The 25,040-nt window shown below is 36.7% G+C and overlaps 1 protein-coding gene across 1 annotated transcript in view; it reads left to right on the top strand.

Moving 5' to 3' along the window:
* The window catches only part of PKD2L1 (polycystin 2 like 1, transient receptor potential cation channel), a 505,878-nt gene that overhangs the window by 305,205 nt on the left and 175,633 nt on the right, over positions 1-25,040 (top strand). The window contains exon 8 of the mRNA XM_044056364.1: positions 20,189-20,370. Coding sequence (XP_043912299.1) covers positions 20,189-20,370 — 182 coding nt within the window. The remainder of the gene's footprint in view (positions 1-20,188; positions 20,371-25,040) is intronic.

Raw genomic sequence — 25,040 nt, 5'->3', positions numbered from 1 at the left:
ACATTAGGGCAGCATCTAACAACAGGAACAAAGGCTTTTATGACAATCTTAATGAAAATGAAAGGGTTGCTTTTGAATTTTTGAAAAGCAATCCATGTGTGCGTTTTATTAAACCAGATAAAGGTGTAGGCTTGTTGCAATTGATCAATATGATTATGTTAGGAAAATGAAGTCTCTTCTTAACGCATCTACCTACCAGAAAAGTTATGTTAATGAAATGAATGTGTTGTATGGTAGGATTCGAAGTTTCATTTATGACCTGTTTCTAGAAGGATCAATTGATATTCATCAATATAATTTTCTGAATGTTGATTTTTCAGGAACACCTACTATATTTGATTCACCTAAGTTTCATAAGGATGTGTATCAACCTCCTATGTATCCCATTGTGGACGCTAGGGGTTCTATTACACATCCATTAGCTAAATTTTTAGATTTACAATTGAAGAGTATTGTGTATGCTGAACCTTATGTATGCATTGATTGCTGAGACTTTCTCAAACGTTTGAATGCTCTCCCCTTTAATAAAGACTGGGTGTTTCTTACAATTGACATTAAAGACCTATACACTGTGATTCCACACTCTGTAGGGGAAGAATGGTTTAGTGAGTTTATGTTTAATAAAGGTTTATCTCAAAACCTTATTAACACCTATGAACTCTTGTTGGATTTAGTGTTAAAATCCAAGTGTATTTTGTTTGAGAAGGAAATTTATCTCCAGAAGGATGGCATTGCCATGGGTTCGGCATGCGGGGGGTTGTATGCCAACATCATTATGTTAACGTGGGAAAAAAATATCTGTTGGCCTCCCCATATTTTTCTTTCTGTGATCTGTATGTCAGATATCAGGATATTTTTATTTTCTGGTCTGGTGATATTAATATGATTGATTCTTTTATTTCTTACATCAATAATACTACTAGTTTTCTTAAATTTACTTTTGATGCTGATGTGGTACAAATTTCCTATCTTGATGTGTTAGTAATTAAAGACGTGGTTAATCATAGGCTGATGGCCAAGATATACCTTAAGCCCACCTACTCAAATTCATTTCTTCACTTCCAAAGCAATCACCCCTTATTTCAAAAACAGGCCATTTTAAAAGGATAGCTAGTCAGAGCTGCCCGTATGGTTACGGATTGGGGTGATTTTATTGAAGACTGTGAGTTATGGAAAACAATGTTTTTAAATAGGGGTTATCTTGAATTGCTTATCATTGAGCTTGTGGCTGAAGTGAAAGAAAAAAGAGCTAATGGTCACTTTCAACCCATTTTGAATAGCCAGTCATTTGATAGTACAAAAAGGGTTCGTTTGTTATATCTCATGTAAGTTCTAACACTGAAACTGAACCAAATGCTTTTTTGTGTATCCCTGAGGTTATATCTAGCACTAACATGTTTGCCAATGCATTTATTACTCCTTTTAGTGAAGATGGTTATGTTATTAAGGAAATGTTAATGAAAAATTGGAATGTTTTGGCTAATGATGTTGATGTGAGGGAAAGAATTTGAGAGAAGCCCACAGCAGTTTTTAAAAATGGCTTGAATTTGAAGTGCATATTTGAACATTCTAATTCCTTTACCAGCAAGGGATATATGAGGAAGTGTGGTGCTTGCGTTATTTGCAAATACATTTTAGAAGCAAGTCGAGTTAACATCAATCACCAAACTATCCAAATTTATGGTAAACCAAGTTGTAACACTAAGAAGGTGGTTTATTGTGCTATCTCCTCAGTCTGCCCTTGTTTTTATGTAGGCAAGACCGAGTGGAAGCTTAAAAACTGGATTGGTGAACACCTTTCTGATAGTCGTACAGCTAAAACCACTAATGCTCTTTTAGGCATAGAAATGCCTATAGTAACCATACTTTTAAATGTATACTGCTGCAAACTCTAATTGAGTCTGATAGAGGGGGAGTATGGCCATTGTTTCTTGAAAAAGCCGAGCTTTCCTGGCAATTGCAATTAGTGGCTCATTGTTGGCCAGGTTTAAATGAAGCCACTTCTGTTTCATGTTTACTTAAACTTAAAGCCATTTCTAGGTGAAGTGTTGTGTTTAAGTTAACTTTTTTATTCAATATGAAAGTGATTTTTTTGTGGTTTTTATTTTGTTGTACTGTTAACAAGAGAAGTGAGTCTAAACATAAACTTCATGCTGGGGGTGTGTCTGTTTTAGACAGTTTCATTAGGTATAGTATATAATTCTATTGGTTGTCTAGCGAAGGTGTTTCTGATAATTTGTTTTTATTGTTCAAGGTCTATTTTAAATGTTTTTGCACAATGTTACTTTTTTATCTGATGAAGTTCCGGTGTTATAGCGGGATGAAATCCTGTGTATGTTTTAATTAAAAGGATGATTTTCTATCAAGTTGCTTCGTCTTGCTCAAAGTTTTTTTGCTGAATTTGATCAGAATTATTTTCAAGGATGACTTCTTTCATTCCTGTATGCTTTTGGTATGATTAGAAAAACTCAAAGCTGGATCTATCATTATAGCCAGATCCTTACACTAATCTACAGTTTCAATCACTGTATGGTGTATTTAAGATCCCCCTTTAATCTATGTCTTTCAAGCCTCAGATACTTAGTTTAGACATATTTATTCAAGTTCAGTTGCAAATATGCCTGTCCATAACATATATCCATAACATGTAATCACTTCTCCCATTTTCTAGTAATCTGTATACAGACAGTAAAGTATCGCAGATGAAAAAGAAAAATCTGAAAGATACAACATACACATGTATGGTCCCAGGACATAGCCTGTGGGACACCCTCACTGTAACCTATAGTTTTACATGTCCAGTTGCACCTTCACTGTAACCTATAGTTTTACATGTCCAGTTGTTGTATGATACTTGCCATTGTACAAGATACTTATAAACTATGCAGGTATCCATATTATCAATATATATATATATATATATATATATATATATATATATATATATATACATTGTCTTTATAAGGAAAATATAATTGCACCTCAGGTGATACACTAGATTGTTTTGACAGCCATCTGAGACTGATGTAGTGATTGAGCTTTTGTGAAATTCAATCAACCATAGTGTGATCTCTCAACTCATCAAGTTTAGTGTAAACATTTTCAGCATCAAGCAGTTCTGTTGTATGTCTAGGCAATCAGGATAAAGTATCAGCCAGATAAAGCAATTTGCCTTTAGTGTACACCATTTTGAAATTGTACTTTTGCAATTTGAGCATCATTCTTTGTAATCTCGCTGGAGCAGAATGCATAGGTTTCTTAAGTTTTCTTTCTCTAAGTATTCTTGGAATAGTAACTAGAGGTTTATGATCAGTTTCAATCTGAATAGCTCGACTATAAATATAATCATGAAACTTGGAACAAGCAAAAACTATGGCTAGAAGTTCTTTCTCAATTTGAGCATAATGTATCTCAGTTTGAGTAAGTGTCCTAGATGCACAGACTACTGGTCTGCCCTCTTGTAGAATAACTGCACCAAGACCAAAATTAGAAGCATCACAGGATAGGACAACTGGTTTATTCACGTCATAGTACTTGAATGTAGGGGGAGGGTCGCAATTTTCTGCTTAAGGTCATCAAACACCTTCTGATGATCTGGTAACCATGACTATATGACACTCTTTCATATTAGCTCTCCTAACAGTGCTGTCAACTTACTGAAATATGGTATAAACTTGCCCAAATTGTTGACCATGCTCAGAAAACACTGTAGACTCTGCACATTATCTAGTGCTGGCATCTCTAAAATAGCTGTTTGTTTGGTTGGGCCAGGTTTCAAACATGTACTTGTAAACAAATGTCCTATGTAGGTCATGTCTGGAAGTCTGAATTTGCACTTCAGAGGATTGAGCTTCAAATTTCCTTCACGTACTCTATCTAGAACGTTCTTGAGGTTTCTGTCATGCTCTGCTTTGCCATTGCCTCCAACTAGTAGATCGTCTACTATTATGGCACAAGGATAACCTGAAAAAATTTGTTTCATTGCACGTTGAAAAACCTCACTTGCAGAATTTATTCCAAATGGCATTCTTAGACATCTGTATCTGCCAAACAGGGTATTAAAAGTAGTTAGAAATGAGGATTTGTGATCAAGCATCACTTTGCATCCAAAACAGAAAATATAATAGCATTTGGTATTAGAGCTGTGACTACCTTTACTGTGCACATTGGATGATATGGCCTCTTTAATGCTTTGTTCAAATCTGTAGGGTCAATGCATATTCTGATTTCATCTGAGTCTTTCTTGTGAGGACCTACCATGGATGATACCCATTCACTTGGTTCTGTGACTAGACAAATCACACCGTGCTACCCCATCTTGTCCAACTGAGCTTTGACTTTATCTTGCATAGCTATTGGAACTCTTCTTGCTGGTCTGACCACTGGAGTGACTTCAAGGTCTAATTTCATAGAATACACAACTGGAAGCTTGCCCAACTTGTCATCGAAAACATCAGCATACGCTGAGAAAATGCCTTCTGCAAAACATGAACTTGGAATTGCACTCACATGATGAACTTCTTTAGCAAAAGAAAGCAAATTCATTCTCAAACTATCTTTGAGACCTAATAAAGACTTACCATCCCCCATGACTGTGTTGCTTCGTGATTGTGGTTGTCTGTTCTAGTAACATGCCAAACCACTCTGTTGCAGTACCTTCAAATGTATGAGTACTGTAGCACAGTAACTATCAGCTCTGCCTCCAAGTGCATCATCTCCTTGAAATTATACATAAATTGGTAATCATTTGCCAATGATGCAGGACTTGGCCTTTTTTGCCTTCTCTCTTTCCTGCTCTGCCAGAGGTACAATCCATTCCTTATTCTTGGTTTATCCCATTCCAGATACTTGACTGTTTCCTTGTCTAATAATGCAAATATTTCTGTTACCTTCCCTATCCATATCTTCTATTTCAGACCATAAGAGACATGAATATGTATTAGAACATTGTCCCTATAACATTTTTATCACTTCCTCCTGCCAGATTGGCTTTTAATTCTGTAGATGACTGTTTGGACATTATACATACTGTCTCCTCTGTCACTGCTTCTTCTAAGGACTCTGCTTCCTGTCTTTCTAAGTTGTGCTGCAGGCTCTCATCACCTTGCTTTTCCTTCACTGTAGGTTTAATCATAACAAGTAAATCCTTCTACATCAATTCACTTCACTACATCCTTACGCTAAAGTCTCGCACACAGTCTATTTAGAGCTGTAGCTTTGCTTGTGGCATCTCATGCTTACAGCGCTTGTTTGAATCCATGGCTTAATTTCACTTCATGTTAATGGCTTTTTTATGCTTGGCCTCTTTGGGTGTTTTATTTACAGTGTGGTTAGGGGTTTTATAATGGCTTTCCATTTTGATTACTTCTTTCCTGAGATTTGCTGGCACCATGCCAACCTGCATAGAGACCATGAATTTTGCTGAGTCTTTTTTTTTATTAATTCATAAATTTGAGTAAAATATGTGATTGCCTCATATATGACTGCTTGACCTGAAATGAGAAATACCATATTTCGTTTGGCATATCAGTCTATGTGTCCTATATTATTTTCTGGATAACAGTCCTTGCTAAGAATGACAAAGAGTTAAATTTGCACTCATAATCTCATATCCCTTTTTCAGGCCATAAAATCAGTGCTGCCAACTACTTTTCTTCCTCATTTGTGCCTTTTCTCTTGAGCAGTTATTATACCTTATTTCTATAAGTCTGAGCTACATGTAACTCTGTGTGCATACACTGTCTGGCTCATTCTGAGTAGCTTGGTGGCTCTCTGCAGCCTGTACCCCATGGCATAGCAATAATCCTTCAGTGCTCCTACAATGGTGCTTTACACAAACAATGTATGTAACATATTAATGTTACTTATGCTAAATATGACTTGGAGTTCTTCTGTAATTTTGTAAAAGTATTAATTCTTGTCTGAGCACCTTACATGGGATGCTCTTATGTCTTTCTGCCCTCTGGAGAACTTATTTCCCTTAGCACATAAGCAAGACAAAAGACAATGGGTTATTTGACTTACCTGGGTACCTAGTGTAGTGGTACTACACTATTTTTAGCAATGTTTTTGTAAAGGAGTGTCTTTCTCGATTTTTAAGTACATTTTAAAGGTTGAAGTAATTTATAATGCAGATACATATGCAATAACTTACATTCTCTCTTTTCTTCACAATGTGCACACCCACACTGATTACCTCTTGCCAACGTGGAGGCTTTTCTCCTCGAGTAACTCCTGGAAAGTTATTTTTGCCAATTCAGGCTTTCCCTGTCAAAACATGGAAATATTAATAATAATAATAATAATACGTCTGGTCAAGCTATTTGACGCATGGCCTAAAAATTGTGTATATATCTTCAAACAAGTACAGCTTGTAACATTTTTGTTTTGCTCCAGCCAAGCATAGCCCATATTCTCTCATCTAGCCGGGTTAAATTTGGTCAGTACAATTTATGTTTTCTGTGAGTCAAGCATAATATAAAACTTTTCAAAACATCCAGTCCAAACACTGTGACCATTTCTTCCCTTCCCAAAAAAAAAATCACAATATCACATTTTATATTAATACCAAATTATATCCTTTTTTTTTTTAAATTAGTGTGCCCAAGCCAATGAAACACACTGCATTTCCCCTTAGACCATACCTTGTCTGTAAAGCTCTCCTACCAAGCTTCTAACAGGAAAATGCATTCCATTTTTTTACACCGAGCCAGATCTATATACCTACTATGTTTTGTTATGCAAAACATATAAGCAAAGTTCACCAAACTGTATCAGGAAAACAATAAACAAAGTTAACATAAAACAGGAACTTTATGACATGCAGAAAATTTACCATGAGTATTGTCAAATAATGTATTTAATTACTCAAACTAGTCTAAAAACAAACAGTGAAAGGCTGTATAAGCAGATAACTGGCTGATTAACAGACTGGCTTCAGTCTCCGAAATGAACGATCTATGCCTCTTTTCATTTTAGTAAAAGCACATTTAATTTCTTTATCCTTCGCTATGCTTCTCATCCCACCATTATAGCCAGTCAATTATAAAACACAATACAAAAGTCTACAGCTTTGGTGGGTGTGCCAGCATGCATCAAACAGTATGGCATGCCTAGGCGTGCACCTATCTCTCTAAATTCTGCTACAGCCTTTCAACTGATAACCCAGAAGAGTAAGCAAACTTAATGGGCTACTTAACTTGCTCGAAGCCCCTGAAAATATTTTGTAGTGCCTTTATTTCTACTGCTGCCCTCACCTCAGTGTAGTAAAGACTGCAGCCTCTTTAATCCATTTCTTGGCTGAAAAGATGACCTGTTACTTCCGTGCTCCACTTTTTCTACCCCTAAACAGATTCCATATGCATATTTCCAACTCTTTGTTTTAGATATGCCTCCCCGACCTGAAATCACACTGCTCTCCTCATCTACTTTGCTTAGCCCTTTGACTCCATGTTACAGCAGGTTGCCTTGTGTTTTGCTAGGAATACCTTCATTCTTTTACTGTAAACAGCTGAATTATCTGTTTGCATTCTATAGCTAGTTCACATGATCACTTATTCACATACATTTTCTGCAATGAGTTCTATATTATCAGCAAGGATAAAAATATATTTTCTAGTTAAATGAAAACTTGCTAGAGATAGTCTATCATATCTGCACTGAGTATTAAGTAACACAGCAAAACACCATTAAATGGCATACATACAGTGTAAATTCTAGTAAGTTTTAAATGAAAGCCACTTGTAACAGAATGCACACTATTAGCAAAAGTAAAATAAACATTCAGACGTACACTGCAAGGTTAACAGTCATGCATAACATTTATTAGAAAACTGAGGTTAACAGTAATACCAAACAAAATAACACACTTGATGAATGCAGTCAGTATTATTACAAAGTTACTATGGTATCTTATTATAATTAAGGTATATTTTAAAATAAAAAAATCAAATGTGCTATAAATTAGGCTATTAGGTTTATACAAATTATTAATCTAAAGTTAGAAATAACAGTATCTTCAAATTATACTTCAGTATTTTTAAAACACTGATGTAAATGACCAGCAAAAATGTTGAAAGTAAAGAAAATTAGTGTCTCTATATATAGCTTGATTTTAATTACACACCACACTGCTTTTGTCTGACTTTGTCTAAGTCTTGATACTGATTTGATAGCATCTTTTATGCTTGTGATTTTAGTCATGCTATAGGCACTGTGAAATCAAACATCTCCGAATTAAGTGCTTTACAAGGACAACATATTTTAACATAAGCAGAGTAACAAAGTATCAGGAAGGCTAATAAGAATTCATAACATGGCAAAGCATACTGAACTTGCTAACTGCAAGTAGCTTTCAGGGCAAAGGTCTCAGGTCCGTTCTCCATTGTACATTTCTATTCTAATGGAAGTCTAGTGAGGAGCTGGACAGGTCAACAAAATGATCAGAAAGAAGAGTATTAACCAGACACAGTGTGACTTAAATCTATTGACCAGTCTTTTCACCCATCTTATATACACAAATTACATAGGTAAATGCTTTGTGAATATTCTTCAATGGCTGATATTACGTTTAGCCTTCCTGATACCTTCCATGGGCAATCTGTTTGACTACTCACTGCAAAGATGACTTCTCCTATTTACTGGTGTAATAAATGTCTGTGTTTGGCTGAATAACTTTAAGAACTATCTGGTCTCAAGAAGCAAAGCAGACCCCTGAAATGATGTATGCTTGGATTGGCTAAATAGCCCATAGATTATTGGAAGAGTAATTATAAAACATAAGATAAAACATATTCTCATCCTGAACTTACTCACTTGCACTTGAGAGATTGTGTCTGTAGGTACTCACCCTCTCTTGTGGGGAGGACACTCCATTGATCTTCATTACATTCAGGCTGACTCTGCTCCCCTACTCTATGCTCAGTTCCCACCCCCCTCTGTCTCAACATTTATACTTGCTCTAACTCCTCCCACCCTACCGGTAGCCAATCACAACTGTCCCACTGTCAGAATACATATCCACAGTCAATTAATTATCCAACTCACTCTTCCCCACCAATCCCCACACCACTCCAGACTTACTAACCTATAGCTACCTCTATAATACATATTCTTCTCTTCATACAGTGCAACCTGTTCATCTCTGTAATTTTTTTTCTTCACCTTCCCTCACTTTCAACTACTGACCTCTTCCCATCCACATTTCATATTAGTACTACTGTCTTATTAACAAATTCCAGCATGCACTCATCGCATCTAGTTATTTGTCTTGCTTCCCTTCATCCCTGCAATCTATTTTAACTCACTAAATCATACCCCTTTAATTCACCACATATCATCTTCCATAACTCAACCTATTAATGTCAATAAATCAACTTCTGTTTCTAGATAGCCTCAACCCTATTAAACTATGCCTATCTTTGTATATTTAGGAAGTTCACACAGCACCAGAAACAAAATGCCCACAAACCAAACCTATACCTAAAAGCCAAAAATAAACTTCAATGTTTTTCCTGCTTTACCCATCATAAAATATAGTTCTCAGTGGAGACATTCATAGTAACCCTGGCCCAACGTATCAAACTCAACCCATTCACACCAGCTCAAGTACTACCTTCTCACCAAAACCCACAAAAATAAACAAAACAACCAAACTGCATCTGTACAACACAAATCTTCATAGTATAAGAAACAAGGTCTCAGAATTCCATGCAGGGATACACTCACATTAAACAGAAATAGTAGATGTAACATAAATATGGATAAAAGAAAATATAAAAGATGAAGAAATTCTCCCAGCAGGATATAATATTCTTAGGCTAGATAAACAAGAGAAAGAGGGGTGGTGTAACCAAAACCCTGGAAATCTCTCCCCATCTAAGTATTCCTCCTCATATCAGTAACACTAAAATACTCCTATCCTCACTATAACTAAACAACACCGAGAACATATGTCTCATAGCATCTATATACCACCAGGAAACAATATCTCAACAGCTGAACAATTCCTTCAATGAGCCTCATACTGAATAAAACAGGAGGCCATTATACTCTGTGATTTTAACATCAACTGGCAAATGTTAGATAGCAGTAACTTAAACAAATCTATGAACCTATTTTGCTTCAGCCAGCGTATCTCTCTTCCAACTAGATATAATAAAAAATCATCACAACTATGACTATCGACTAAATTCTGACTAACCCCCCCAAAAAAATGAGTTCCAAGGGCCATCTCCCAGGCACTTTAAGTGATCACATTTCAACTTGTGTGATAAGGAATCACATAAATGGACAAAAACAATAACAGAATTATGATGGTAGAAACCATTCAAAATGTAATTGTGATACCCTGATTACAGCTCTAAAAACAATCAAATGAGACACTTTGTTCTTACTCCTACTTGACGAAGCAGTCTCCCTTTTTGATAAAACCTTCCTAAATGTACTAAACTCAATTGCCCCCATTAGAACCAAACATATCAAGACCACACTAGCCCCATGGCTATCTGCCTTAACCAAATCACTAATAAAAGAAAGGAATAGAGCATGGGAAGTTTGACAATCCAATAGAAAAAAACAAAACTTCATACTTGTATGCTCCTAAAAGACAAATCAAACAAAAACATAACAAATAGGATAAGAAACCATACTACTTTAAATCTCCAAACATCAAACCAAAACAATCCTAAACTTTTTTGGTCCCCTGTAAACAGCCTTCCACATCCAGGCCAAGCCACCCAGCCCATACCCAACAGTACCTCTAACTCAGAAAGTCTTGTCAGACAGTTCTACTCCTTTATTCAGACTGACACTGCCCTACCTAGCACCAACCCCAACACACAAAGTGCAGATATAACTACACCCTACAGAAGCTCAAACCAGTCCTTCTCCTTTCATTCAGTACCCACAACTACAATTAAAAAACTACCCTGCCAACTAAAGCGCATATCTTTAGCTTCAAATAACCCACCAGTAGAATATACCAAAATAACTGCAAATGCTCATGCATATTCTGTATCCATCTTAGTCAATGACTCCATCAAAGAATGCTATATCCTTACACTTTGGAAGACACCCTACATCATCCCACTGCATAAAGGTTGCATCTCCAACAAATTCACAAACTACAGACCCATCACCATCCTGTCCCCTATGTACAAGACTACCTGTTAAAATATAGTACCAACAACAACCTCCTCTGTCTTATACAGCATGGATTCCAACCTAACCATAGCACTACCACAGCCCTTCTGAATTTTATTTCAACCATTAACCAAAACAATAACTCAGGCAATTTAATCTCAGCCATATTCCTAGATCTCTTGAAAACTTTTGATACAGGCTCCCATCCTAAACTCTTATAAAACCTAACCTCTGTAGGACTTAGCTCTCCATCTGTCACCTGGTTTAATAGTTCTCTATCCAAAAGGCAAGCTGTAAAATGGCAGTACACATTTTCCACCTTTCAATCCATCTCTTTTGTAGTTCCCAAGGGGTCCATTCTTGGACCTCTTCTCTTTGACATATTCATTAATGATATCCACACAGCTAGCAATCATACCACCATCATCCAGTATGCAGATTACCCCACTCTCATCTGCAAAGTCAATAACCTGAAATAACTACAAAACATAACTGAAGAATCCCTCACATCCATTGAAGCATGGTTATCCAACTCACAATTATTCCTGAATCCAAAAACAAAGCTCATAAAATTCAAGCCTAAACAACTCTCCAGTCAGACTAATAATTGTCTTATAACATCCTCTAATAGTGCAAAAATAGGACAGGTGTTTCATACAAAACTGTTAGATATTACTATAGACAACAATCTAAAATTTTACTACCATATAAAAGAAACAGTAGAAAAAACACCTAAAACTAGGTAGTCTCTCCAGAATCTCCTGTTTCCTAACTAGGCCTTCATGCAGATATATAGCATCCTTTTTACTCTCAAATCTCCTCTGTGTTGCCTCAGTGCTGATAAACCTACAAACCTCTCAAATGATCATTCTGGATCAGTGCTATAATAAAGTTGTTAAATCTGTATGTAACGTGCCTTATAAGACCCATCATTGCCTTGTCCTTCAAAAAAAATATCCTGGTTAGAACCTCCTTACCTCCTAACTTTCCAACAACTAACCTGCTCATAAACTCATTTATAGATCAAACCAATGCCCACCATTTGCCAAAGTCTTCCAGTTATATTCTCTAAAATCACCTCTCTGCTCTGAAAACAAAATGCTCCTTCTTGCAACTCGTACAGGAAGCTCCATATATTCCTCACACATCAACAGACTATGGAACAACCTGACCCTCCAGCTTAAACAACCATCATCTACTGTACATTCAAGCTCCAGCTCAAACATCTCCCACAATCCTTGTTCTTTTCTTGCCTACCACCAAGATAACACCTGCCCTGCCTTACATAACTCTTAACATTCACCATATCCCTTCTCTAATGCATTATATCCTTTGACTCATTTACCTCCATATATTCTTTCAAATGCCCTCCCCACTAACCCTAACCCTGCTCACTTCAACTCTGTAATATCCCTACAGTCACACAGTCTAGGTCTCCACAGTGACAAACTACAGATTAAAAGTACATCCCGTCATTCTTCATATCTCTCGCTTCACCCATATACCTGTTCTAACTATTTATCTTTTATCTCATTTTCTGTTATGACTTCTCAAACTCTATGTGTGAAACGTCCTCTCTGCCTCCTCTTACTAACCCTAAACATAATAAACTGCTGTCGGCTCCCTCAAACAAACACTGCAAACATGCTGAATGTATCCTGAACTATAGGTTTATTATATCAACCACTATTCATCAGATATTGTATAATTCTTGCTGTCTATTGACTGTTTACAGTACTGTCTGTTTCCTAACTATAATTGTAATACATTGTAAAACAATGTTATTTTGTCAGTGCTCTACTTATTATGTATAAGATTAGAGCTTTTCTCCTCAGGCCTTTTGTGAAAAGGGTAATTGTTTTGACCCAGTAGGACTATCCCAAGCAACAAAGGCAAATAAATAAATAATATTATATCATTACTGATGAACAGACCATTTTTTACATTTATGTGACTTCATGTCAGCTCCTGTTTAAGTGGTGCTACTTCATTGACTTTTGTAGCTCTCACATGCTTTGAATGTACCTGAAACCATCTGAAGCATATGCAATGTTTCTGATGTTTATAAAGATATACAGTCCAAGATATTGATGCCACAGGAGTTGATGACACCAATGATGACTTTGCACCCATTTTATTCATTGTAAAATCAACAAAATTAACAGTACCCATGAAGCAATCATGAAAACCTAAAGATTGCGTTGTCCTAAATATTTAGTACCTACATCAGTCATCTGGGGTTGTTAAGCCTGTTCCTTCTATCAGTTGTAGTCTGGGTGCATAACTATAGTCCCCTTGGACAAGTCATAAAACCAAGAACTTAAGGGTTTACTCTCAACCCATTCATAAACTGCCTGTACAAAAACTCATAGGTAATCCCAACCTGTCAATCTATCAAGAGGTTGCTGAAGTATAATTAGGCACACAAGGGGGTTAAGCCACAAGGCAACCACCTATGAGGGAAGGGAGGATTCACTGAAGCCAGACACTGGAATGATTTGGCTTGAAGCAGCAGCAGGCTGATCTAAGAATACAAGACTCCACCCACCGATGTCTCATTCATAAACAAACCCACTTACAAGTAAGCCATGCTTGGTAAGAAACAGACAGCTTGCTGTAAATCCCAACACACGTTTAATTGTAAGCATTTTTGTGCAAGTCCGATGCCTGCACTTCTTCGGACAAAATACAATCCCAGAATCCAGTACTTAAATACATTCATAATCCCATTAATTACTTATAAAATTGGTAGCAATTATTTAAAGACATACATCACTATAAATACAAGCCATACTATACTTAATATTAATATTCATATTAAACCTATTCAACTTTTTTCCTAAGAAACTGAATAACAACTATAATACATTAAAGTTAAAAAACATCACTATTTTTGTCATAAAAATATTTTGCAGATAAAATGCATCATTCCATAGTATACATTTGCAAAATAAATAAAATTCTATAAGACTTGACCTTTCAAGCAACCCATAATTCATACCAACAAATGAATAACTATTAACCTTTTAAAAACTATAGTTTAAATGTTGGTATCTGCTATACAATATCCTTCAACTGTCTAAAGCTTTTAATTTTACAATGCATTTAATAGAACTATATTCATTATGCCCTGGGTACATGTATGCATTGGTATTGATTTGCTATATAAGCTATCTTTCTTCCAATATTAATTGCCAAGGGCCTCCTCTAATATCTTTACAAACACATTCTGCAATAACATACTTAAATTTATGTGATGAATATTCCAGTATGTGCCTAGCTAAAGCATTTGTAGTGGTCCCTTTATTAATATGGTACTGATGTTCATATATTATTTGCTTAAAAGCTCTCTCTGTTTTACCAACATAATAACTGGGACACAGCTGGCATATTGCAATATATACTACACCTGCTGTGTCACAGTTATATTTATTCTTTTTCTTTTATGGTAAACCTACTACCTGTCAGAATGTGCTGGCATTGTTGGCACCTCCCACATTTATTCATAACCCAACTAGTGTGTATACTGTTATTCTTATTTTTGCATTCTAATAAGGCTTTCAAATGAAGGCCTCTCCTATACATTACATGTGGGCTATTGCCTACCCTTTTCCTGATATTGTAGTCTTCTAGTAATAATGCCCAATTCTTGCTCAAAATATGTTTAATTGCATTTGCATCTATGGAGAAATTAGTTATATAGCTTATCTTATTCTCCTGATAACCAAGCTCAACATGCCCATCCTCCTCAGGTACATCCCTTTGCTCTAGGAATCCTTTACATAAAATGGGTTTAAAATGTCCATTATTTCTTTTTGTTAGTACCTCTTCAAAAATCTGTTCAAAAAGCACCATATGATAGCCCCTTTTAATAAACATACCCTTCAAATTAATGCATTCAAGTATAAAGTCTTCATCCAAAGAGACCATCCTGGATGCTCTTACCAGTTGGCCTTTTACCAGTGCTCTTTTTTGGTGGTAGGGATGATTACTGCTAAAATGTAAAAATGCATTAGAGTAAGTGGGCTTACTAAATATGGTTGTCTTGTATCATTTCAATATTCTGTCCTTGGTTAACCTTACATCCAGAAAGTTAATAGAAGCATATTCAAATTGGTATGTAAATCTAAGAAACTGCATTTGTTTTGAAATATCTGCTATAAATTCAACTGCAGAATCCTTTGTACCTTTCCATATACAGAACAGGTCATCCTGGTATCTAGTGTACCAGGCTACATTCTCTTTGAACATAATGTTGTTAAATAAATACTGCCTTTCCCAGAAAGCCATTACACAGTTAGCGAAGGTACCCCCACAAGGGGACCCCATCGCTACACCTGCATTTTGCAGGTAGAGCTGTTTGTCAAATAACATAAAGTTATTATACAATACCAGATCAAGCAGAGTTACAATTAAATTAATTTCCTCATGCTCTATTTTGTAAAGAATAAGCAATTCCCTTACCCATTCTAAGCCTGTCTTTTGAGGTATAACAGTGTATAAATCCACTATATCCACAGTTAGAAAATTAAAGTCATTATTAAATTCTAGACTATTAATGTTTTTCAAAAAATCCCACAAATCTTTACAGATCTGTGGTTCATTATTAATAATGGGCTTAAGTTTGCTATCTATTAATTTTGCACATGCGTACGTTATGGATTTCCTACCGTCTACTATTGGCCTAAAAGGTGGATTAGCCAAATCTTTATGTATTTTAGGAGAACCAAACAGTATGGGTGTTAGTGGTGCTGGCATCGTTAAGTAATGATATGTACTTATATCTATGCTATTTTCCAACAGAAGGTCCTTGAAAACATCTTTTACACTTTTATATGTGATATTTACTTCATTAATGCTGACTCTAACATATTTATCATGTTGTAGCATATTAGACATTTTTATGGATGAAGACGACTATACCAATAGAATAAGTCCACCGCCTTTATCTGGCTTCATAATCCTTACTTTACATGCCTTCAACAGCTTGAGAAAGTCAAATTCTTCCTCTGACATGTTAAAATTATGCACATGTTTCTTACTCAAAACTGCTCTAATGTCCATTTTACATATGCGTTCAAAAGCCATTAGAGTTTCATGTATTGGCGGATTATATATACTAGAAACTCTTAAGCTGTTGTCTAATGGACTATTATTTGCAAACAACACTGCTAGATTCATTTTTCGAATGTACAACTTTAAGTCAATAATTGTTTTAGCCAAATTTGCTCTACAATCAGGAACAAATGTAAGCCCCCTTGCCAATGTGTTCACCATCTCTGTGCTAATACACACAGAAAAAAAGTTAAAATCGCCTGCTGAATTAGTTACTATCTCATAACTGATGTCATTTACCTCTTTCTGCAATTCTGGTTCTTGTTCTTCTGTTTCTGGTTCTTGTTCTGTGGTTGGCGCTGGTTTCCATAAAACCTGTCCCTGTAAAAGTCCTGGCTGGAATCTGCTTCCCCATATTCGTTTTGATTATTCTGCTGGTTAGAGTGAATTCTCTCACTATGCCTTGGAAAAGGCACCTGGCCATGTTCTTCCTCGTCACTTTGTTGTAAGACGTCATCTTGTGGGCGTTCCCGCCCATCAGTTACCATAGCAGCATTAATATTCACATGAAAATCCATTTTTGTTCCATTATTATTTGGGATAGGATAAGCTATCCCTTTGGAGTAATCAGTCACATCCCTCATGATCTTTTTCTTTTTTATCTCTGCAGACCTGTTAATGACATGGTCTATGCTTGTTTTTTTTTTTTTTTTTTTTGTTTATTTGTTTTATAGGAAAGCCATGTTTGTCCACTAGAGCTGAGTTAGTGATGACACTAGTGATGACTTTGCCACCAGTTTATTCATAAGAAAATCAACCAAACTAATAGTGTCCAACAATCAATCATGAAAACAAGAAGAATAATTAGTTATGAACATGCAGTACTGATCCAGCTGGTTAAGTTACAAGGCCTGTTTTGACTATTAGTTGTAATCCAGGTGCTTAACTTCAGGCCCCCCTTGGACAAGTCGTAAAACCAAGAACTCACTGGTTAACTCTCAACCCCTGCACAAATTGGCTGCATCAAAACTCAAAGGTCATCCTGACCTGTAGACCATCAAGAAGCCACTGAAGTATAACTGGGAAACACAGGGGTGTTAGGATGCAAGGCAACCACCCACTAGCAGGCCTACAATGGCAGTTCCTACATAGCCAAGTCTCCAAATACCCAATAGCTCAAGGTAAGTAAAACAGCTAAAGCAATCTAATTGTTGCACATTCCTGGAGTGCATTAAAATGCTCACTTAACTGCAAGGAGTACAAGTCAAGCCTTAATACTTTCAAGTGGATACAATAACATCAAAAAAGTCTTTGTCCAATTTATCCAGGTGACTGTGCTCAATAAATTTATAGCCAATTTTCAGGGCTGCCCAAAGCACGCTATGGTCGATGAAGCACCTGGACATTTCCACGACTCAACCTCTAATTGCACCCGTCCAATGTAACCTGGAAAGAATGGCAAATCACAAAGTCTAGATGAAGGATACACAACCTGTGGAGGTCAGGCAGAATTCTAGCTACTAAAATTTTCTTTGGAACTGTGGATAAGTTGTTACCTCCAATGTGTATGATCAAAGCAGTTGTCAGGCCTGAATTCACTGTTAACTGATGCCTGGTGTCCCAAAGCTGGAACCAAGACCAGCCTGGAAAACTGAGCCAACAAGTTATTTAAAAGACCTAATCAAAATCCCCAGTGTGTCTTGATGGACAGGTAGGTGCTTGACAAGCCACTTTTTGGACAAAGGAGTGCCCCAAAATCCAAAGAACCTTTTCCCTGAAAAGTAAATGACAAGGTTACTGCCTAAAGTTAAAGAGATAGGTATGAGATTACCACCTCCCCATCCTCTTTAGGACTTTAACCAAATGCTCTTCCTCTGCTAAGTCCAAGGTTTGCCCTATGCAAAATGAGTGGGTGGAATATTCCTGGGGGGTACCTTGGTATGTGAAGACTTTCTTCAGGGTTGAGTTCACTTCTGCCAAAATAATAAGACCTCCAGACTTAAAACTGAAAACAAGGTTGGAGGATGGAATATCAAGTGCCAGCCTGTGCAGGGAGGTGGCCCAATGGACTGTGCAAATAACAGGATACCTGGCATTAACCAAACAGATTTTGTGCCTTTTGCCAGATCTATTTTAGACTTCCATAGCCATATAAAACTAGCTCATTGCCAGAAATAAATCTTCCCACTGCAAAGAATAAAACAACTCACTGGCTTTGAAGGCACATGCATACATTCAGGTAAACAAGGTAGCCCAGAGGATGAATGAGTAAATGTCATCAGCCAGATACTATAGACCCATAATGATGTCTCCCAGAAGGTGATGGCCAATGGGTTCCTGGGATTCTGAACAACACATTTGAAGTTGTTCCAATCCTTCAGCATCCTACTGATGATCCAATGACTGGAAAAGTCAGGGCTCCAGAAAACTGGGCCAACCATCCTAAAGCTGTTAGGTGAATGCATGTAATGCTATCAGCATCATTCAGCAAACATCTATCTGTAAAAAATTCAGTAATAAAGGGAGATCTCAGCATCTGAAGGGTTGAGGTAATTTTCTATGAAAGAGGCTAAAGGCATGCAAGGAGGAGAATTTTGCCCTCCTGGTATTGGAAGCCCAAGATCTGGATAAGAGACATCACTACTCTTTAGTCAATGAGCCAGACTTTTGGAGAAATGGGTGTTCCAGACAGAGTGGCATCTGGAGCCAGCTGGTGAAACCTGGAAAATTGGAAAGGCTGTCAGCTGTGCCATTATTTTTTTCTTGGCATGTGGTGGCCAAAGAAGCTCAAATTGATCTGTTAACTTAAGAGAACTAACATTCTGATCACAGAGTCAACCCACCTAGACTTGGACAACCTCTTGTTAAGAGCATGAACTACTGTCAGGTTGTCAGAGTAAAATGAATCTCTCCTGTTTCATAAATGTTCTTTCCAAATTAAAGTGGCTAGTCATATGGGAAAACTTATAAGAAGATGATGTCTGTTTTTCTGTCCTTAGGCCAGGAAGCAGGCCTTATTACTGAAAACCAAATTCCTTGGAAATAGCCAATGCCTATGTTTGCTGCTGTATCAGTGAAAAGCTGCATCTCAATGGAGGAAACCCACAGACCTTGCCAAAACATGACCCCATTGTAATTGACCAGAATGGTACTCCAAAGACAAAGGTGTTCTTTGATTCTCACCCAGTAGTGTCTGTTTTTGCTACCTTTTAGTAGGTTAGATAAGGATCTGAGAAATGTCATGCCTCAAGCAATGGCTCAGCAAGCAAAGGTCAATAACCCATGAAGCCACATGATGTCTCCAATATACTGCAAGGAATAAACCAGTATGGCACTCCAAATCATGAGAGATTTACAAATAGCAATTATCACCAGAAACTGCATTCCCAAAACATGAAGTAAATAACAAATCCGTACAACTCAGGAGTTGTTTCTCATGGAAATATTGTACAACATGAACTGTAATTAAGAAAGTGCACCACCATTACACAGGTATTTGTCTCTAAATCCAGTGTAGCAGAAGATAGAATCAGGTATGTATCGAGAGACAGAGTGTGTGTTCTACTGTACCACAACAGTAGAAAAATTATTACTCAGACAAACTCTACCAAGCTGCAGTATAACAAGGCCACTTACAAAGCAGTATTATATGTTAGAATAGTTTCAATAAAATCTAATTAGGTTCATATTATAGTATGTGAATCAGTATGATACAGTCAGTAGTTTTATGTTGGCTGATTTGTACACAGCATCTGCATGCGTAAGCTATACCTCTGTCTGCCATGTACCTACCTCACTGCTTGCAGACCACTTGCCACATAAAACACTTTTATATAATTGCATATGACAAGTTTTGTCTCACTACCATGTATGGATTCAGTATCAAATTATACAATTCCACATTAGGCTACTGTTCTGTTTGTCTAAGACAGATTAATATACAGAATATGCTCATTTTTGTGCTTATTAAACAGGTCTGTCTCTTTTACAGATTTTCAAGTACATCAGTTTTAATAAGACAATGACACAGCTTTCATCTACCCTGGCACGTTGTGCAAAGGATATCCTAGGATTTGCCATCATGTTCTTTATTGTCTTCTTTGCCTATGCTCAGCTGGGTTATCTAATATTTGGGACACAGGTGGAAATCTTCAGTACCTTTGTCAAATGCATGTAAGTTCCTTTATATTTTAATAGTGATATATGCTACTAATTTAATTTCTAAGTTGTAATCTCTTGGCATAGTTTATATTTCAACTAGAACTATAACTTAAACAACAAGGTTATTCAATGACTTATTTACTTATTTATTTTATTTATTTATTTCACATTTGTTATTCAATGACTTATTTATTTATTTATTTACTTACTTACTTACTTATTTATTTTATTTTATTTATTTATTTCACATTTGTTAACCAGGTTAGTCCAGTTGAGTTTGCAAACAAACCCATTTTCAGTGGAGACCTGAGGGGAAAAGCCCCAGCAAACATAAGTAAAGATAAAGTGACAATATACAAATATTAAATAACAATCATAATACAAACTAATTGTAAAAAGCAAAGGTTATTAACTATTTGCATTGCATTGATAGTAAGCAACCCATTTTCAGTGGAGACCCAAGGGGAAACAGCCCCAGCAAACATAAGTAAAGATGAACATACAGGACAAAAACTACTAAAAATAACAATGCAAATATGAAACTAATTATAAAGATAGAAAAACAAAAGAAAAAATTATGAACATTAAGGGTTGCACTAACAACAGTGGTCTAAAATTTACTACATATGATAGTAAAAACAAAAAGATAATTAATCGTTCAAAAGAAGGACAATGTATAGACATTGATAGGAAGTGGGGGAGAGATAAATGTTTGTGTCTTTTGGCTTTTTCTGGTTAGGGGTCGCCACAGCGGAACTCCAGTCCGCTAATGATTGGCAGTAGAGTTTTACATGCTGGCTTGCCGAGCCTAGCGCACAACCTTCAACGAAGGAACGCCCGTTCACGCATGTCGCCACACAGAAGACACTCTAACTGAGAATCGAACGGGCAATGTCTAACTGTGAGGCGACAACACTACCGCAGCACCACCACCGCAATAAGTGGGGGAGAGATAAATAGTGTGGAGAATGTGAGGAGGGAGAAAGGAGGCGACTATAGTAGGGTTATAGTAGTAGAGCTGAGGGTTTAGAAGGTTAGTTTAAGGAGAATTTACTAACAGAGAAAGAAAGTTAGGAGATGTAATAGCTTATAAAGTAGGACAGACTAAGTCTATGTGTGGTCAAGGCAATGGCATAATTTCAAGTTTAGTAAGTGGGATTTAAGCTCTTTTTTAAAACAGGGAAAGGAAAGGTTGGATATAATATGGAGAGGGAGTTTGCTCCAATTTAGTGAGACAGAGTGTAAAGTAGTTTGCCAATATTCCTTTTGGGTTTATAAACTGAGAGAAGATGCTGATCAGCACTCCAGAGAGGCTGGGAAGGGGGGAAGTAGAGAGTAACATGGGAGGCGAGAGCAGGCCAGGCAGGGGGCAGGCAGAGGGGTTGTTGAGTATGGAAAAGTTAGTTTGAAGTTGCGATACTTAAATAACATAATGTTATTTAAGTGAAACTCTTAAGTACTATATTTAGAAACAATTTAGCTAAGTAAGAGTTTCCTTGCAAATGTGCAACATACTTCCTGTTAATAAAATTTTACAAAATAGAATTTTGTATGATCTACACCGAACCTGCATATCTAACTTCTACCTTTATTTTCAGCATATTCCATATATATATATTACATATAAATTAAATATACATTATAGGATTTTTCTAGTTTCTACAACACATTCACTCAAGACACATGCCCTCACTGCCACTCGCTCATTTGGCAAATGCTCTATATCCCAGTAACTTGGCTCCTTTAATGTTTTATAGCCCTACCAGAACCCTGATCATAATCCTAAAGGTCCACCTTTCCTTTCTAAAGTTAAAATCCTCTTCCCATTCCCTAAACCTAAATCCCTGATTGCTTTATAAACCAAAAATCCCCTCCCCCCAAACCTGAAGTCCATGATCAATCCTTAAGTCTAAATTCCCAATCCCCCTCCTTAACCCTAAAGACCATAATCACTCCTTAAACCTAAAATATCCATCCCCCTCCCTAACCCTAAAGTCCCAGTCACTCCCTAAACATAAAATTCCTGTACCTCCTCCTAACCCCAAAGTCCTCCATAAGTCCACACTGCACTATCCACCCCCCCACCCTAAATCTAACATCAGCCTCCCTACTCCAGTTCTGTACTTACCTAGTTTGCAAACACTTGCTTTCACTTCTTTCCTAGGACATGAGCAGTTCATGCAGGTGCTGCTTGGCTGAACTCATATTCAAGTTTGAACATGAGTAACTGCTCATGTTTCTGACTGCAAAGTAGTGGAATTCAAGCAGCTGGGGCTTGAACAACTGTAATGATCCCATTTCTCTTTCATTTTACATTTTGCATTTATGTGTGTTTTTATAGGATCTATATTAGAACAGCAAAAGTCCTATTCACTGAATACATAAACACAGACACATATTACGTGAACTGCGAATACACCGAACGCCCTAAACCACGAAATTCAAAAACTCGAACCGTCATAGTTGTCCAACCACACTGCCTGCTACATACTACCTACCCAAACAAAATAAATAAACCACATACATACACTAACCAAAATCCTGCTTCTAACTCTAAACTAAACCCTACTTCTAACCCTAAACTAAACCCTACTTCTAACCCTAAACTAAATCTTGCATATACTACCATGTATGCACTTACCTTAACCCGCACCCTAACCCTAAGGTCTGTAACTATCGCACACTTACTGTAAGAAGCTATACCCAAACAAAATAAATAATCCACACATATACACTTAACAAAACCCTACTTCTAACCCTACACTAAACCTCACATAGATTACCATCTATGCACGTACCTTAACCCGCACCCTAACCCTAAGGTCCGTAACTATCGCACACTTACCTTAAAGAGCTATACCGCAGAAGGGCCAACCATGACGATTCGACATTTCAGATTTTGCACTTCAGGATAATCGGTGTTTTCGTGGTTCGATGAATACATGTCAATGTTTCTGTATTCGGGTAAGTGGACCTTCGCTGTTTTAATAGGGAACCGTTTTTATACCCAAGTTCTTAAATCTTTTTCTTAACATTGACACATTTTCATGTAATATTTCTACCTGCTCATGTGGTCTCAATCCATAGTTTATTAAAACCTGCAAATACTGCATTACATAACCCTTCTCCAAAAATGTAACCTATAACCCTAAAATGCCTTTCTTGATGTTTGGAAAAATTCATCTCCCTCTTTTCAGTACTTGGAAAATCCTAGTAAAAAATATTCATATTTAGTCTACATTTGCCTACAAAAAAATGGTAACCTATCCACACCAACACAGATTCTGAACACAATAAGCAGAGTGACAATTCTTTTGGATCTTAACCAATGACATGCTTAAAAACATAAACAGTGATACCATTAAATGGCCTGTTTATATATATTGCTAAAGACTAGTTAGCTACAAACTGTTCATATCTGCTATTCAGATAGCAGGTTTTAGCTCCAGACATACAGAATAGTTTTCAGACTGACTCTTCCATAAACCTTTTTCCATTAAAATAGGATCATGAATATCCCACTTCGGCTTTCTTAACTCAAAAGAGTTCTACACAAAGATCAGTCCATGTCTCTATGCACTTCTTCTTATTAATTAACAGCTCCCTCTGATCACTACAAACTCCAGGCAGTTTGTTATGCATCTTATTTGGTTTTCTACTGCTCCTGTCGTTCACTTTCCACCATCAAAAATCAACTTGAAGTGAAATCAAATGCCCCTCTGCCTGGCGTCTTTAGTACAATTGATTGTTAATACTATAAAGACGCAAGTTACACTTTTAGAACAGAACAAAAAAAACCCAGACTACTTCTCCACCAGTAGAACATCAGTGACCCTTCTAGTTTTCCTCTACAAGCAACGTCATTGTTCAAACATTTTGAAATATGGATAGAACAGTCACTTACCACTGAGAACCACACTCAAACTATAGATAAGATTAATATGTGACTTTTCTGAATATGGAAGACCTTGAATTTCATTCCCACAAAAGAAAAAATCATGCCTGGTAAAGCAGAGAGTGATATTAGTACTGAAGCTAGAATATGGCCTCCTAGTTAGATCTCACAGAAAATATACCTTTAGACAACTTCCAGCAGAATTTGTACCGCTCATAAACTGCATCATTATTCAGCCTTAAATAAAGCAAAATTACTTCCTGTTAAAGAACAGGCAGACCTTTTGCTATGAACCTTCCTGTTCAAATACCTAGAACTCAAAGCTTTCCCCTTTCTGACCAGCAGCTTAAAAGAAAACCAATTATGAATATTCCCTCAGATCATAAATAAAGTGGCCGACTTTTCTTAGGAGACTACGAAATATGCTACACAGTAGTGACTACTCCTTTCCTGCCCTTGGTCCCATACTCCAGAGATCACGTTCAACAAATCCCTGGAACATCTTTCAGAAGACCTCCAATCTCAGAGACTTATTTACTGACAGAGATAAATACTAGTTTTACATAAAAAGACTCATCCTTATTGGTAACTTGTAAATAATGCCAACTCCCCATTTTTACCACTTTTAAGTCATCTGTTGCAAAGTGAATCCACGATCACTGAGTATATATTACAAGTCACAAATATATTGTAAATATTTAGTATTACCTTTCTAACTTAACATTATTTAAGCAGCTAAGAAAATTCAGGTATATTTCTCTAGCTCTTGCTGGCTGTGTATTTTTAA

This window comes from Protopterus annectens, chromosome 14.part0 (genome assembly GCF_019279795.1).
Source record: "Protopterus annectens isolate FY-2018-M chromosome 14.part0, PAN1.0, whole genome shotgun sequence".
In the NCBI taxonomy this organism is placed as follows: Eukaryota; Metazoa; Chordata; order Ceratodontiformes; family Protopteridae; genus Protopterus; species Protopterus annectens.
Note: the sequence above shows the minus strand (reverse complement) of the source record. Positions and strands in the feature narration are given on the sequence as shown.